The sequence below is a fragment of the Platalea leucorodia genome (genome assembly GCF_965183815.1).
Source record: "Platalea leucorodia genome assembly, chromosome: 5".
Taxonomy (NCBI): Eukaryota; Metazoa; Chordata; class Aves; order Pelecaniformes; family Threskiornithidae; genus Platalea; species Platalea leucorodia.
The window spans coordinates 7,585,855-7,603,733 of NC_138827.1; the positions used below are offsets into that span (position 1 = coordinate 7,585,855).

Sequence of the window (17,879 nt, forward strand, 5' to 3'; positions counted from 1 at the left end):
ATACAGGTGCTTCTCCCTGCTGCTTAAATTCCACTGGATTAAACCACAAAAAGGCAGAAATCGAAAACAGAAGTTGCAGGCCTTCCCAGGCATCCTGGTTTTCAGATTACACTGTGAAGACTGATAAAAATATCTTTTTGAAGATCAAAAAGTAGGCAGCGTGACATGTACTTCCTCACGGATTATTTCTTTATCCTCTGCCCTTCTCAGTGTCATTGTGGGACAAACTCATTTCTGTTATCTTGATCCAACCCCTTTAAAGCAAGTCATTACAGGTAAAGGTGAGCAACTGTGACATTAAGGTTTTTGAGTGGCCCAGAAATTGGAACTGGGCTGAAGTTTAATAGTTTACATCAAAGGTTTCATCAAGAATTCATATTAATCCTTCCTTTTCCTTTGCCATGCTGTTGACAATGTCAAATGATGTGGTACTGTGCACATTCTTGCTGGATTACTCTTGCTGAAACTGCGCCTGACACTGACTGAAGTGCTCCGTGGGGATTTTCCTGATTGCATGTTTACTCTTCCTCTTCTCCCTCCTGTAAATGCTAGTCTGACATGAATGTACTTGTGACTAGTTAGTTAAGAAAAGGTGAAAAATTGAATACAACTTAATTTTTTTCCCCTGGTTCATTGTGGAAATGAGTCAAGTATCTAAGTTTGAGTATATAGGGCTGACTAGGACACTTAATTATCTTTGGTTATATAAAGGGTCTTACATCTCAGCTCCAATTAGGAGGGCAAACACTGAAATCTCCTACCCCACCGAGATTAATGAAGTATTTATTTTCTAAACATTATGCTACTTTCTACATATGACTGACTAGAATCAAGGACTTCATTAGGCCTTGCCTTGGTGGCGTATGTCATCCCAGAGCAGACAGCAGGCTGGCAAACCCTTCTTTCAGACAGAGACACTGCAGGGGAGGATGTTCCACAACTTAACAATTTTTCTGAAATATTTTAAAGACTTTCACGGTCTTTCCACAGTGTGGCAATTGTGCGGAACCTCCTGAATGAGTAAAAGGAGTTGCGAGGAGAGGCTGGCAGAAGGTACAAGCCAATACTCTCTGTGCCAGACCAGCTGCACTGCATACAGGTTTCCAGAGGCAAAAGGTGTGACAACTGGCTGCAGTTACCAACTGACCAGTGAGGAACAGTTGGTGGCAGAGAAACAGACAACAGAAAGAATTGCAACCGATTTGAGCTTGACCAAGTATTTTGGAATCATTTACAAAACCTGGAGCTACCTCAAAGGATTAGGGTTGAAAAATCATTAGTCCATTGCATAGGACTTGAGATGTTGCAGACAGATACAGAGAAGACAGATGAGCACAGAAAGTCCTCTCCCGCTCACACCCTTTCTGATCAATAAGAGGGATGCTATTCTGTGCCAGGAAACACGACGGGTTTCATTTCTCTTCACATTCAATGCAATTTTCTCAGAAGAACAGACAATACGACAGGCCTCATCTCATCTAGAGATTGCCTGTATGACAAATCTGTGATTGTGCCTTAAGTCTTAAAAACCTTGCTATAGCCTCTCCTCTTCCAAACACATATATTTATGTCTGTTCTTAGCCCTACCAATAACCCTCTTTTCAGCTCCTCCTCTTTTTCATTTTGAGTTGCATGTAATGGTTACCTGATTTGGAGCAAAAATTAAAACTTGGTTCTTGGTAGAGCTACCCTGGTGAACACATGAGGGGAGACAGTTCTCAGAACAACAGAAGGGTTCTTTTGTCAGTGTAATTTGGGAAGAGCCTTTAAACAAAGTACAATATGCTCACATACACCATTTTACATTTAGAAGTAAAGTGTTTTGTATTTAGTACAAAATACATTTTGCTGCTCCATCAATACACAGAAATCTGGGAAATGCATTGCTACCTTAAGACTTTTCAGTTTAGCCAAAAACAGCTAAGTAGTATGCTTTTTATAAGCAAATATACAAGACATTGCACTCCTGACTTAGTACAGAACGGGAAGCAGCACATTTTGATTCTGTATCAGGAGCTGCAATAGTACATCTCTGTTTCATGTCTAAAAGCATATACTGACTTCAGAGCGTTCAGTTCTCCCTGGAAACAATGAGCAAGTTCTAAAGGAGAAAGGAAGAACCTCCTATGGAAGAGATTTACAAGTTGTCACCACTGACAATTTTTCAGTGAAAAGTACATTTGCATAGCTACAAATTCTGCAGCATAATTATTTGGTTAGAGTTTTTGTTTAAATGACTACATATGCAGGGTACTTTGTGTTTAAAAATGCAGTTCACTCCTTACCTTCTTCTAGTTAAAATGCATTTACCATTTCTCAACAGTGATGATACGTTGCTGGCAACAAATCCGGTCAGTGCAGTGCAGAGGTATGCCCTCCTTGTTCACATAACCAAATGCAGGCAAAATAGGAGAAAGAGCATTGCTCTGTAGCAGGAGGACTGAAGAATGTGTAGCGTGCCTGCCAATGGCACTTCAGGCAAAACACCTATTTTGCTTTTTTTCATGGTAGTGAAATAATGAAAGAAATCATTATTTCACTGCAAAAGATGAGAGAAGTGACAGCTGAAACTTACTTATTAAACCTTGATAAACCCACTTCCTGATGTCCATTTAAGAAAAGCATTCATCACACTTCTCCATACCCAGTGGAACCTCTCCAGATGCCAGAAACAGTGTCAGCCCCTAGAGCGAGCCATGGCATCAAAACATACAGTGGCAGCCCAGCAACAGAGGTAAAGAATATTTCCTCTAATAAGTGCATTTCCCAAAGAACTATTTACAGGCATCAGAAACAAAGCAGATGCTTCTTTCTCGTGAGGACCTTCATGATCATCCAGCTAGGATTTAGGAATTAAAGCTTGAGAAATACTCTGAAAGCCTCTTGTTATGCCCATCCTGCTTCACCCAAGTTCTTGGTACTTGGCAGGAACAGTTGTCATTTAGAAATAAGGTTCTCACTCACTCCTTTACATTCCTTCCTCCCTGGATTTTCAATTGAGAGAGGGGGGAAAAATCAGACAGATAATGACAATTAAAAAAACCAGAAAAACTTAATTTGTGCTTTAAATTTCATTACTGAAGAAAATTCCCTGTGGTGAATAAAACTTCTCATAAGACAGGAGGTGGTTCAGCAGCAGCAGACATGGAAAATCTTCCATTTGGATGATACACATCTTGAAGAGCTAGATTGCAGGTATTTTGGGCTGGGCGTATTCAGGACTTTCCAATCACAATCCCTTGTTATCTTTTCCTCCTCTGCAGTCCTTTTTCACATATGCAGGTTTTTGGACGTAAAGCTGTTAAGGAAAATTGAGTGCTGTTTTAAGACTATATCTGTATTAACAGTGAAGCCACAGATTAAAATGAGGAAGAAACATGCCCATTTCTCTTTCCATTCCAGAAGGAAAGCTCAGCTACTCTTCTCAGTAATGTTTCTTACATTGACGGTTTTTTCACATTCCCATGTTACCGCTTTCCTATGGAATGTGGTCTGAATTCAATGTTGACCCTGTTCTGAGTAGTAGGTTGGACCCTCCTGCAAGAGGGCACCCCCTGAAGTCTCCTCCAACCCAAATCATTCTACAAATCTATGTTATCAACCACTGCGGCTGATACCAGTAAGTACTACAGAGCAGACACGGGGCAGATGGCAATAGGCAATCCTCAACTGATGACTTCATAGGCATTCTGTGTCCTTAATGCTCAGACAATAGATGTGATGGCCATGGCAATGACAGCTATTATTTACTGGACATAGGGTATGTCTGCACTGGAAACCAGGATGTCATTACAACAGGCACAGAGATGTTCAAAATACTTTTGACATAGCTAGTGCTAATATACTAATAACGTCGAAGCTGTATTTGTACAGGCAATGGCATTTCAAATCCTTCTCCTACAGCACTGTTATTAAAAGCCATCAAATAATTTCTGTAACACTTTCTAGAGAAACTAATTGGTGAAAGTGTCATGCTCAGGAGAAAAAAACAATCATGAATATACCAGCTTGGCTGAGAATTTGTAATGTATTTAGGGAGCTATTCTGAGTAATTTACAATGACTGACTGGGACTCTTCACACTATAAATACAATCTACTCTTTCTCCTTGGGAAAAAAAGAGGTTGTCTTTTTAATTATCACTTTGTAAGAGAAAAGACCAAGCAGAAAGACAGTGGGAGGAATAACGTCAACATGTTTTCCCCCTTGTTACACTTATCGTGATTTTGGATTCGCTTGAGGAGCAACAAACAGCTAATTCTGAGACACATATGCATCATCTCTAAAGCTGCTTAAAAGGCCAGTGGGGATGCAATGAGCCTATTATTCCAAGAGCTATCTATGAACTTGTACAATTAACACCAGTTTTCAGTTTATCAGTCAGTTTCTTTCCTGAGGACTTCTCTGTATGTGTTGGTATAAGCTATGACTACATGCCACATATGTCTTTGATTTATATCATCCACTTTCAAATTTAGATATAGAATAAAATTCCACCAGAGTATGACGTTCCTGGTTTGCCTTCCTATGGTAGAAAAAGTAGAGCTAAATATATAAAAGAGGTGTAAGTCTCCCCACTTTTCCCAGTTTAGGTCTATAACAATGTTCATTATCCATACCGTCTCTGTAGAAAGTGAACAGAAGAAAACTGTAGAAGACAGAACTAACCTGGATCAGCCATAGCCTGCTTCTTTTTGCTGTTTGTGACAATCTCGTTTTCATTCATCATTCGTACATCCTGATCTCCCACATGATTGCTGAAAAGATTAAAATCAGTACAATAGCCAACATAATCAACATTGTGAAAAGTTATGAGAGTGATGGAAAAGGTTACCAAATAAGTTATTTAGGTCCTGGAGGCTAAACAAAGCTATGAAGCACAGCTACTTTATATGAAACTATCTAGAAAGGAAAGGCATTCTGTCTGCATCCACCTGAAGGATTTCTTGCCAGTTTTAATTAGTGGCATTCATTCAGGCACACATTCAAATATAAATATCATATTCACTCTACAATTTTCTTGCCTGCCTACACAGCTTGAACCACATTAACCAAAGTGAGATTTTAAATCAGTGCTGTACAAAGAGGGTATAAAAATCCTTATATGGAACTTAACACTGTTTTGTAATGTTGATACAGCATTATTTGAAAATTTTCTGAACTAAACAAAATTCATTTACTGTGACAAGCTTTGCTTGCAGGCGGCTGCAAAATTTTAACAATTTCTTTTTGGGAAAGAAGCAATAACTTCAAAGTTAAATTAAATTAAGCAAACTACAGAAAAAATATCAGCTGAATTGAACGTTAAAGAAAACATCACTAATAACATCTCCCTTTCACACAGACAAAAAAACCCATCCATATCTTTGGAAAAAAAGAAGTGTATTTTTCTTTTCTCTACAAATACTGCACAAAATACGTTTCTATTTTTGGAGATAAATGTAATGTCTCTCAAACTGTCAGAATGAAACAGGGCAACTGATACTGAAGTAAATCAGAACTTAAGTTATTGATGATAATATCAGACTCAAGTTCAGGGTTCATAAAATACTGAACAGTGACATGTGAAAGAGAATAGGCCAAAATCAGAAGTAACAGTACATAAAAGCTCAAGAACATTTTTTAAGTGGAGGGATATTATCCAGCATGTAGTAAGGGATTTGTCTTCTATTGCTGAAGTACCCTATATTTTAGTTGGGTAGCAGGTAGAAAAAGGGAATAGAAGATTGCCAAACAGGCTAAGAAGAAAGACCAAGAAAGCTCCTGCACAGGAATTCTAGAAGAGAAGAAACTCTGCATGTTCTTGACTGGAAAACAGATCATCCAGTGTGCATGAACCAAAAAGTATACCCCTCTTAAAGCTAAATCAAACGATATATGTCTTATAAATATGTGCAAGGAAGTTACATGAAAAAGATCTATGATTACAGCTGGTTCTTCTTTGCTTTCAACAAAATAATTTTACTCGTACAAAGATGTTAAGTTGAAGAAAGTAAAGGTTTGGTTCTCCTCCCCCTTTCTAGATCCCACTGAAAATTTTCTCAAAACTTGTATTTCCTCCAGATATTTTCATTTCAGTAACTTTTTCATTTGAAAAATCGTTTACCTCCAAATTTTACCATGACAACACAGCCACTTGTACAAGAACCCAAGTCTAACACAATACATCCAAACAATAATGATTTATTTCAACATCTGACAGGATCAGTGGCCAACAGCCAATGCTTTAGAGAACCACAGGAAAACAAACCCCGTAGGCAAATGTGAACTTCTGTTCTTAATCAGGACAGCTTGGGTTCCTTCCACTTATTTCTAAACTTTTGAATATTCTTCTGAATGAATCATGTGCCATTTTTGAATGCAAAACTGTTGCCTTTTTTTCCAAGTGATGTATGTGCAAGACATTCTATTTGTTAGCCATGCAGTGTCTAAAAAAGTGCTTATTTCTATAAGCTTTTGATTTTTCACTTTTCAATATCATTTAAAATAAATTATTCTTTCAGTCTTTATTTTCTTTGCTAGGAACAGCTTTTTAGACCCTATCAATCCTGACCTTCTAAATATAAGTGCATTTTTCACTGCATTTCATCATATTTTCTGTGAGATTGCCAACTTCGTGGTTTCAAAGTGTCACTCCTCTGAATGCAATTCATTTCTCATTTAAGAAGTTCATTATTTTAGAACATTTATAAAATAGTAGAATTCTGGTTTCTTAGTTAGTATTTGTGCCAAATAAGAGGACTTTCTTTTCTTTACTTTTGATGTTTGGTTCTTTTTCATTAACTTTCATTAACTTTTTCTAAAACTTTTCTATTTTTTTTCATTAACTTTCTATTTGTTTTCCCTCCACATAATATCATTGGGATATATTATTTATTCTCTAAGGAAGCCTAACTTCTTTCGTGTTTATTACTATAAGCTTCCATGAAAACATATGTAAATATGAATCATGAACCCCAGTAAGTGCTAAAAAATGCTAACAAATAAAGCTGGTAATTTGGTTCTAGTATCCAAAAAACTATTGGTTATTTCCTGTTAACTGAGGATGAGTATGCTTTGGAAGGGAATTTTCTATAGCAATATACATATTGCTGACACAGGTCACATAAAAACGTTTTTTGAAAACAAGATTCTTTTTTCCAGTCGAGATCCACTCACATACCTAATAACAGTTCTCTTCTCCTGATGGCAAATCTTCTCATCATCTGTAAAGAGAATGGTATGATACGGGACCACTGGATCGCAAGTTGGTAGGATGCCTGATACTACATGGTTCACCATATCCAGAATCCCATTGTACACAAGCAAGTCGTCCACCAGAAGCTGAAGATATTTAAGAAACAAACAAACAAAACATCTAGAAATCAGGCATTGCTTTCAGCAGTTGTCTCTATCAATTAACTAGAAATCATTTTGCCCTATTTGTTTCACAACTCTGATCATTAGTTTAGCTTTTATTCCTTAAAACTTCCATTTCTCTCTACTTGCTGCTAGGTTTTGCTTTTTGATTTCACGTTTTTGTCTTCTCACTGATGTTTCTAATGCAGCTTTCAAGCAGGTAATTAAAAATGTATTTCATGTTTTACATAATTGCCATTCTATTAACTGGAGTGAATCACTCTTAAATCTAGGAATTAATGAATCTCACTTCAGCTGTCTAGAACTTGGGTTTGTAGTTTAAACTAGTCGTCCAGGCCTGCTCTATAGTCAGTGCAAAAAGGAAAGCATTACCCTATCTTAAGACAATTATCTAAGAAAAAAAATCAGATAAAGTGTTCTTTCCCTGGACAAGAAAGGGAGGATGGATGACTGGCATAGATTAGTCATTTTAATACTAAATGTAGAGTTAAATGAGATGAATCCCATCCTTTGAGATTATATGGAATCACACTTCAGTAAACTGTGAAAATAAGTACAGAAATCAAGCAAGCTGACTCACCAGAACATACAAAATGCATGCAAAAATTACTTACACCGAATTCTTTCACACCTCTCTGAGGTGTTTTGGCATAATTCCATAACTTGATCATTGACACAGTAGTAGGTACATCAAAAATGACATATACCCTATTCACCTGTAAAAGAGAATTAATTTATATTTAACAGCACAAATTCCCCAAAGAAATGAAATTCTCATGCATGTTCCATCAAAAGAGGTCCCTATTTAAAGAGATATAGCTAGAGGACAGATAACTGATGCTGAGGATTTAAGTTCAGCTATCATCTCTGTTCGTAACTCACAGGTGTTGTCTCTGCCCCAGAGCTGCCCTCTCAAATGTACATATAACTCTTCAGAAGATGACATCTACACCTGAGCTTGTCATCCTGGACTGCTAGTCAGTTGGAGGAGGGGTAGAGAAACACTTTTAATGAGTATTTTGTTAACCAAATACAGACATGTGATTCAGGATAAGACAAGCTAGTGTCTATTCTATTCTATTCTGTTCTGTTCTGTTCTGTTCTGTTCTAGTTCTTTCTACCAAATATAAATGGAATCCACCTTTCTATTGGCAAGACTAAAATTTCTCCTATATCCCCTGACTTTGAAAGCTCTTGCAGAAATTTTGCAATTTTTGTGTGAGGTACACTAACAGGAATGTAGAGACAATTATCCAGATGCTTGCTAAACAATTATTGCTTGAGGTATTGTTCATTTTACTTTCAGTGACATTAATGTCAAGATGTTAAGACTAAAGATTAGGCTGTTGGAAACCAATCTTGCCTGTTACAGTTAATTCTATGCTATTCCTTTTATGAGTTACTATATCAACTTTGGGCCAACATATCTTAAGCTTCATCTCTAGCATCCTTTGAAGTGTTAATCCTTCGATGCAATGGAGGAGATATTGTCAGTTTTATTAAATCATTATGCATTTTTTTTACTGAAGAAAGAAAGGTAGATGTGATCAATAGAAATGTTTATATCTGTGATTTTCCAGAAGACAATTTGGGCATAGTCTCCAATAGCAATTGTGAGTCTCACAGCAAATGAGAAATTTGATGGAAAATACATTCAAACAAATAAATAAAATGACAGTCAGTAACAGGGGAACAAAGAATTCAAATTGTACCTACATTAGTAATAAAATCCGCAAAAGACAAAAACACTTTTAGAATTAGAAAGGAAAAGACATTTAGAAAGGAAAAGAAAGGCTATAATATAAAATTTCCTTAAAGCTTTCAAACCTTCCAATATAGCAAAGAGTTAATTCAGCTTTCTAGGCAACTGGCATGTTTCAAAGCAGCCTAGCAATGAGGATGTAAGTATACACAAGCTTTGGTTCAGCATCCCAGCTACAGAGGATGATCATGCATAGGCTGATTGCTTAATCCATTTGCACTTCCTGGCTGTACAACCATACCATGGAAGATGGAAGAGAGAAAAGTACTATATGGATCTTGAAAAGGTATAATTTGCTACAATTTAAGGACAGAGAGCACCATTAAATTGCTTACTCTTCCCTCCTGCATATCACACTTTATCAGTTCACCCTTCTAATACTGGTATCTTATGTTCTTCTATAGTACTTTGGTGTCAGACATAACAACACAAAACAGTGTACGCATCTGTGCGAGAACTCCAGGTACTGTTATTTTCTTTTTGCCAAAATGAAATAGCCTCTACAAGCATGACTTTTTTAAGGACATGAGCAAACTCATATAGTTGTCAAATCAATCATTCATGATGTTATAATGGATATCTGAGCATCTCATCAAATTAATTACCAGGATTCAAGATGTGGGATCTACACAGTAGGAGCCTCAAGCATTACACAGAAATGCAAGTGGTCAGTATTCCCAAGTATACTTAAAAGCTTTATCTTAATTATTCCCATTGCAATACAACATATAATGATATATGAAGTATTTTCAAAATTGACTTAATTATTTGCTTTTAATATTCTAATTAATAAATGTAACATATGGAGTAAGGATTTTTCCAACACAGTAAGCTACAACATATCATACATCAGGTTTACATATTGTTACTTTTGAAATCCATCCTCCTCTAAGAAATAATTACATCTTAATGATGTCCATAACAGGCCCATAAATAAATGTCCTCTCCCAAAATGAAGTCAGAACTCATCTAAGTACTTTTCCTGTTTAGATATTTGATATCCCATATTTTAAACATGGGGATTCTAAAAGGCTGAATCACTTGGGGCCTTAGGACATGAAATACTAAGTCTGTCATATTTAATTTCTGAATTTGAATTCAACATAGATAATGAGATTAAAAAAATTCCCACTGCTGGAACAACATTCATTGCTTTTTGTAAAAATTGAGTTAAGATTCAAAAGGTGTTTACTGCACAAAACACACATATTAAACTCCTTTGTGAGTATCTTTATCATAGTAACTGAAAAAACATCTACGCTAGCCTTGCAAATTCTTCTGCTGTTGCACCATGGAGACAGGAGATTACAAACCTGGGAAATCTATACTGCTGCTATCTGTGCAGTGAAAAGAAACTGGAATAAAAAGAACTTCTAAAAGGCAGTGATTTAGCATCATTTACTAGTATCAAATTTACCTAAAAATTATGTATGCTTCCCCTTTCCTTTATGCTTCTAGCTACATCTATGCACATCACTAAAAAGGAATGAAAAGGGAAAATGTACCAAACCAGGAAGAACCGGTGCAAGCCACATATGTCTGCCATCGGTTGTGTCATTTACTCTGTCAATTAGTTTGTCTGGAGTTCGGATGTCCCCAGATACATCTTCTAAAATGTTGACACTATCTGGAAAAGCAGCAATATCTGAAAAAAACTTTAAGTGTAAATAATCGAAAAGTACATTTCAGAAACACCATGTTTAAAAGTTCATGCTTGCTCTTCCAGATTCCATGAGCAAGTATTTACCACTACAGCAGTAACACTTAAAAATACGCCGAGTACTTCACATAGGTAGCCGAGGAACTTGGGGGCACATTTTTAAGAGCAGGACAACCCTTACAGATTCTGGCATTCAAAATTATTTTCAAAATAGGAATAAATTAATTAGCTGCATTTAATTTATTTTCAAATATGCCTTTATGACTTCATCAGTAAAGCTCCCCCTTATCAGGAATAGGCACTTTGCAGCTTTTTTGTGACAAAGCCTCATTTTTTTAGCATAAACTTGTGAAAACTCCTCATATGAAACATATCTCAAGAAAAGTGTCCTTGCAGGAGGTAGTCACGAGTCAGACTAAGTTTTGCTTGAGTTCCTCAAGGTTTGTGATAAAAATCAGCAACTGTCTAATAAGACCTTCTTTCAGTTCTGTGAGAGAGAAAGATTAAATCTTCTACTGAACAGGCTTTCTAGGTAACCAGATTTCCTCTGTAAGACAACATTTATGTTAAAAACGTATGTATGTTAAAGACATGCAAAAAAATGTGGATGGATGGCACTGTCGTCAGAATTATAAATCTCTAACAATCCAGTTTGAGGGACATTAATTTGCCCTTGTTCTGCTTTCTAAGAGGCCTGAGTCTGTAAGTATTTCTAAAGAATTTAAGGAATAACATAGCAATGCCTCAGCTGTTTAAGAAAAGCTTGCTCCAGACTCAGTACTGAATTATCAGATTTAGTACTGCACTAAGACAAATGTGCTCTTTTGGGATCCTAATATATCCAAGCAACACTACTGTACAGGCAGAAACAGGCAATCATTCAAAACGAGCTGAGGTATCTTTACCTGGCATTGTATTGTACTGTCAAGACATACCGTTTAAAAGCTAAGTTAAAGATCCCCTGTTCTTAAAAACTATTTGTTACCACCTTTCCATTTCAAAATGCTTCTTCTCTATTACAGATGTTTCAAGTTCATCATGTATCATACAAGATACACATAAAAATAGCACTCAGGAAAAAGCCTTTATTACCTTTTTCATTTTATCCTCTATTTATTAGGCAAAGAGGATCCTTAGAGATATACAATTCATGCAGCATCCATGCTTTTTATCCTTTCTAGTTGGCTAAGAAACTATTTCTTCCATGTGACTGAACTACATGAATTGTACATTGGGGTATGAAGCTTTCAGCTCTTTAGCTGATTTAGCTCTTTTAGCTGATTTCAGCTGAGACTTTAGCTGATACAGACCAAAGAAGTGTAACCTTGATGACTATGAATCTTTCAAACATGTCCTTCATTCCCTCTGTTGGTTACCCAAGGAACACTGAATCAAATTCAAAGTCTCAGCCCTTATCTTCACGACTGGATCGAGTGTCTAGAATAGCCTAAAGCTCCAGAACAAGAGTTATGAAAAATTTCTTTCTTGTGGCAGAATGAAAGATTCCATAACAAAGAACTGAGCTCAACCTTTTGTTATGAATTTATAGCTCATCAAACTTCCTGGTCATTCCATACCATAGAATAAATAAAAGTTGATAGCAAAAAATACCATATCCTTCTTAAGCCTTCCCTTCTCTAACCTCGTCCTGCTTTGTTGGTGCGTCCCATTCAGAGAAGAAATGTTCTGAAAGTGTATAGAATACATTAAAACATATGGAAACAAGTATCGTCACACAAATATAGAGAAATACAAGCAGAGTAATCATATGGGATAAACTGGCAATTTGGAAGAAGTAGCAAGTGATGCCATATGACAATGTGCCAGGGAGCAAACTGCGTATCTGAAAGGGATAGAGGCGCTTGGGCTGTAGAAGGATACTGTTTTCGGTTAGTAAGATTTGGTCTCCATGTTCATCGAACAACTCAAGTCCATTCAAGCCAATGTAGTATGGATCCCCCCAACTTGTCAGAAGCTGAAACTGGAAAACAACTGAAAAGCAAATAGCTATTAAGGAAAATTTTGATACTGATACTTTGCCCTAACACACTATTTAATTTGCAGTTTCAAAAATTATTATGCAGCCCACATCTCAGTATCAGACACTCTTATTTGCAGTTCAGGAGAGCGAAAAAAAATCTGGTTTTCACTTCTGACTTCACTATGTCTTAAACCTCTCTGAATAAACTATTTTCTTTTAAGACAAGAAGTCTGCCTTTTCTATCACTGATAATACACACACAAATACACACATCTGCAGGTGGCACAACTAGGAAAAGTCTATCTCTATATGTTTACATATATACATGTTCACATATATATATATACGTTCTTCCATCAGACGAAGAACTACTGAGTTTTTTTAGTGTGCGTCTTACCTTCTTGTACATTGCAACTTATCAACACCACAGCTCCTATTTGGAGCCTTTACTGCCTTCCTATGTTTCCTGAATACGCCTTTGCCTGGCTTTGGATTATACGGGTGATAATTGGCCAGCAAATAAGCCCCCAAATTGAATGGCAGAAAATGTAATGATGGAGTCTGTGCTGTCCGTTTCTCTAATAGAGCACTCATTTGTATCTCTTTGCTCTACCCAGACACTGATTTTCATGAAACCAGCAGGAACTTAGTATTGCTGAGACCTCATTGTCTCCAAACTTGGTTAGAAGAGCCTAATGGATTTAAAAGGTCTGTCAAATAGGTGGATGGCATGACAGTAAGTATTATCACAAAAGGCTGTGCTTATCTAGGAAAACTTAAGCTTAAAAAGCCACAAACATTAAGAAAAATGGCAAAAATATTACACAGTTCTGGTCTACCTTAATAAAGATATAAAATGAGATGAACAATCAATGATATGCAAAAATACAAAGACTACTTCAAGCTTTGATAGGCTAGCTGCATACTGTGTTAATGGACCTCTAGCTCCAGCTTGGATGGATGATAAAAGGCAGGAGAAAACTCTACCAGAGTATCTGAAAACAGGTTACACATTCATATATTACATTCCATTTATTTATTCTTAACTCATACTTAATGGAAGCCTTTCTCATATTCTTAGTATCTTGTTAATTTCTTAAAGCACCAGAAATTGTTGGATCCAAAAGGTCAGGACTCATAACCATAGTACATAACTCTAAAATATTCTAAATGACAAGTAAGAAAATGGCAGAGAAGGATACAACCACATGGCATTAACGGTGCTTCATAGTCCATACTAGCTTGTTCCATTCTCTTTGAACCAGTCCTGCCAAAAAAAACCCAAGACAAAATAAGTTTCTTTATGCACCCGTGGCTCATTCAGAAAAGAAGGGAACAAAACCAAAGAACTAAGCCTCCACAAACACCACCTTCCTACCCCTCCCCGCCCCCCCGCAATTACGGACTAGATTGTCCTCTGATCTCAATAAAATCTGATTAACAGTATATAGTTAAAACCCAATGAAACATTTTGCTCTAAGTGCTTCATATTTTCATCCAGGCGCCTCATACAATTGGCTTCAGGAGAGAACATGAAAGAATACTAAACAGTTAAAAGAAGTTGTGTGGTTCAGATAGCAAAAACATCCTACTTTACCTCCTTTGTACTTTATTCATCAGCTGGGGCTGCAGATAGTCAAGAAAGAGAATTTCTTGGGCAAAGTCAAAATGGCAGTTGCCTGGTCCCTTGCGGATAAGGAAGCCCTCTGGTGGGGAGATGCTGTGACCATCCAGCGACACATGGACTACCTTAGCCTTGTTTAAAATAACGTAACATAACATTATATGACATGACATGACATTACATAAAACAAAATCGATCCATCACAATTGCATTCACTTCAGAGGCTGAAACGATTTCAATAATTTTGTTATATTTATTTAATTCCTCTATAGTATGGCATCCTTTGGCAAAAGAAAGCCTACACCAGCAGATACCAGTTGCAACCCACAGTGTGCAATTCAGAGCGTCACAGCTGACATAGATGGGGATGGGAGAGGTGAGGATTTGGGGAAAAATAAGAAAAAAAATGTATCGAAGAGACCCTTCAATTACTGCATCTCACTACGTTTCAGCAAACTGAAGCTTCCTTTCTTCACTGAAAGGGTTATCAAGCATTGGAACAGGCTGCCCAGGGAAATGGTTGAGTTCCCATCCCTGGAGGTAGTTAAAAGATGCGTAAATGTGGTGCTTAGGGACATGGTTTAGTGGTGGACTTGGCAGTGTTAGGTTTACGGTTGGACTCGACGATCTTAAAGGTCTTTTCCAACCTAAGTGATTCTACGATTCCTGAGCATGCAGCAATACATACACACATCAACAGAATGGAGAGACTCAGCTTTCAAGTCATCCAGGCGTTCGGCTACTTAGACCATGGGACTTGCTTTGAGAAACCTGGTCTGTTGGGGGCTGATGGGGTCCATCTGTCAGAGAAGGGGAGAGCATCTTCAGTCATAGGCTTGCCAAGCTGGTGAAGAGGGCTTTAAACTAAAGTTTCTGGGGGACAAGAATCTCAATCCATCCCACTCCTACAAGTTTGATACCACTGCCAGCAATAGATGCCCAGGGCCTGGAGAAGGATCACAGGTCAGCAGGAGAGCACCTGAAGAGCAGCACAAAGGAATTCCAGCCAGTAAGTCAGCTTCATTGGGGGCCCAACTTAAATGCCTCTATGCAAATGCACGTAGCACGGGGAATAAACAAGAGGAGTTAGAGATGTGTGCATGCCTGCAGGGCTATGACCTTACTGGCATCGCGGAGATGTGGTGGGATGGCTCCTCTGACTGGAGTGTTGGAATGGAAGGATACAGGCTCTTTAGGAAGGAAAGGCAGGGGAGACAAGGAGGGGGTGTCGCCCTCTATGTCGATGACCAGCTGGAGTGCATGGAGCTCTGCCTGGGGATGGATGAGGAGCTGAGCGAGAGCTTATGGGTGAGGATTAAAGGGAGGGCAGGGACAGGCGACAGTATAGTGGGGGGCTGCTACAGGCCACCCAGCCAGGAAGACCAAGAGGATGAGGCCCTCTATAGACAGATAGAAGCAGCCTCACAGTCACAAGCTCTGGTCCTCATGGGGGACTTCAACCACCCCGATAGCTTTTGGAAGGACAACACAGCAGGGCATAAGCAATCCGGGAGGTTCCTGGAATGTGTTGATGACAACTTCCTTCTCCAAGTGATAGAGGAGCCAAGTAGGAGAGGACCTTGTTCTCACCAACAAGTGCAAGGTCCTGCACATGGGTCGGGGCAATCCCAAGCATAAATACAGGCTAGACAGAAAATGGACTGAAAGCAGCCCTGAGGAGAAGGACTTGGGGGTGTTTGTTGATGAGAAGCTCAACATGACCTGGCAATGTGCGCTTGCAGCCCAGAAGGCCAACCATATCCTGGGCTGCATCAAAGGCAGTGTGACCAGCAGGTCGAGGGAGGTGATTCTCCCCCTCTACTCTGTTCTCGTGAGACCTCACCTGGAGTACTGCGTTCAGCTCTGGGGCCCCCAACATAAGAAGGAGATGGACTTGTTGGAGCGAGTCCAGAGGAGGGCCATGAAGATGATCAGAGGGCTGGAGCACCTCTCCTGTAAGGACAGGCTGAGAGAGTCAGGGTTGTTCAGCCTGGAGAAGAGAAGGCTCCCAGGAGACCTTATAGCAGCCTTCCAGTACCTGAAGGGGGCCTACAAGAAAGCTGGAGAAGGACTTTTTACGAGGGCATGTAGTGACAGCACAAGTACTAATGGCTTTAAACTGACAGAGAGTACATTTAGATTAGATATGAGGAAGAAATTCTTCAGTATGAGGGTGGTGAGGCACTGGAACAGGTTGCCCAGAGAAGTTGTGGATGCCCCATCCCTGGAATTGTTCAAGGCCAGGTTGGATGGGGCTTTGAGCAACCTGGTCCAGTGGAAGGTGTCCCTGCCCATGGCAGGAGGGTTAGAACTAGATGATCTTTAAGGTCCCTTCCAATCCAAACCATTCTATGATTCTATGATATGTCACAAAGGTGATTTGAGGAGACAGTTAAGAGTCATCATGCACCTGAATGCACTGCTAGATCAGGCCTGATTGGTCAGGAATGGCTGAAGCTAGCCTTTAATAATCACATAACCTGGTGCTCTCTCAAGAACAGACTCTTTTGTGTCTCTGTTGCATTTATAGAAAGCCTGTATTCCACCAGTTCTATTTATCCTTGTGGCAGGTGGCACTTGGACTTTTCCAGGATCATGCAAGCTCATCTACCAAGCAGTGCTGTATGTAACCTAAGAGCACATGAATAAAGAAGAGGTACCCTACCAGGCAGAAAGAATTGAGCCTTGTCCACAGCATAGATGCATGCATGTCTTATACAATCTCTGAAGATAAAACTAAATAATTCAGGCATACTTATTCAGATGATGCAGGAGTCCTGGCCCCTTCACCCTTCCCCATTAGCACCATCTGGTGTTGTATGCATGATCCCAGTCACCTAACAATTCAATCATGCAGCAACGATTATCACTGCATCTTGCCCTGAAATATGTGAAATATAACTTAATGTTAATCACAAGCAGCATTTATTGCACTGAGTCTTTCACTAACTACTGGTTAAGGAAGGAATAATACTTGTAAAATATAACAAGATGGCCTTCTAACTGGCACTATGATGAAAGCTTGCTGATTAATGGACTGAACCAAAATAGATTCATTTAGTTAACAAAAGACTTAATTTAGTCTAAAGGTAATGTGAGTCAGTTTTCTAATCTTTGGATTTTATAACGAATGATGTATATATGATAATTTGAGGTTAACTTAGTTTCGTATGCAAATATTTAATTTTCATTATTAGGATTTCTATTAAAAATATATATATGCAATATTTATAGTTAAAATTCCCATTTCAGGTGTCTATCTGAGAAGAACTTAAAAACTTTCAGAGTTTTCTGCAAAGCCGTATATTATCAGTGACCTGATATTCGTAACCGTTTTCATATTTTTTCCATATGTAAATGATTTTATTCAATTACAATTTCAGTAAGTTACACATGCAATATCCCAAAAGCAAGTAATTTTCAGGAAGTTGTGGGTTTGGTTTTTTTTACACAAACATTTCTTGATTTGAAAACCTTGGGTATTGTACTAGACT

At 38.2% G+C, this 17,879-nt stretch overlaps 1 protein-coding gene across 4 annotated transcripts in view; it reads right to left on the bottom strand.

Moving 5' to 3' along the window:
• Window positions 1-2,342: 2,342 nt before the first annotated feature.
• The window catches only part of KATNIP (katanin interacting protein), a 66,895-nt gene continuing 51,358 nt past the window's right edge, over window positions 2,343-17,879 (bottom strand). For all 4 annotated transcript variants that reach the window (XM_082313546.1, XM_082313547.1, XM_082313548.1 and 1 more), the window contains exons 19-26: window positions 14,359-14,516; window positions 13,964-14,028; window positions 12,662-12,772; window positions 10,626-10,765; window positions 7,973-8,074; window positions 7,162-7,322; window positions 4,668-4,756; window positions 2,343-3,298 (exon numbers count right to left, since the gene is read on the bottom strand). In XM_082313546.1, the coding sequence (XP_082169672.1) occupies window positions 3,243-3,298; window positions 4,668-4,756; window positions 7,162-7,322; window positions 7,973-8,074; window positions 10,626-10,765; window positions 12,662-12,772; window positions 13,964-14,028; window positions 14,359-14,516 (882 nt within the window). In that variant the 3' untranslated portion in view covers window positions 2,343-3,242. The remainder of the gene's footprint in view (window positions 3,299-4,667; window positions 4,757-7,161; window positions 7,323-7,972; window positions 8,075-10,625; window positions 10,766-12,661; window positions 12,773-13,963; window positions 14,029-14,358; window positions 14,517-17,879) is intronic.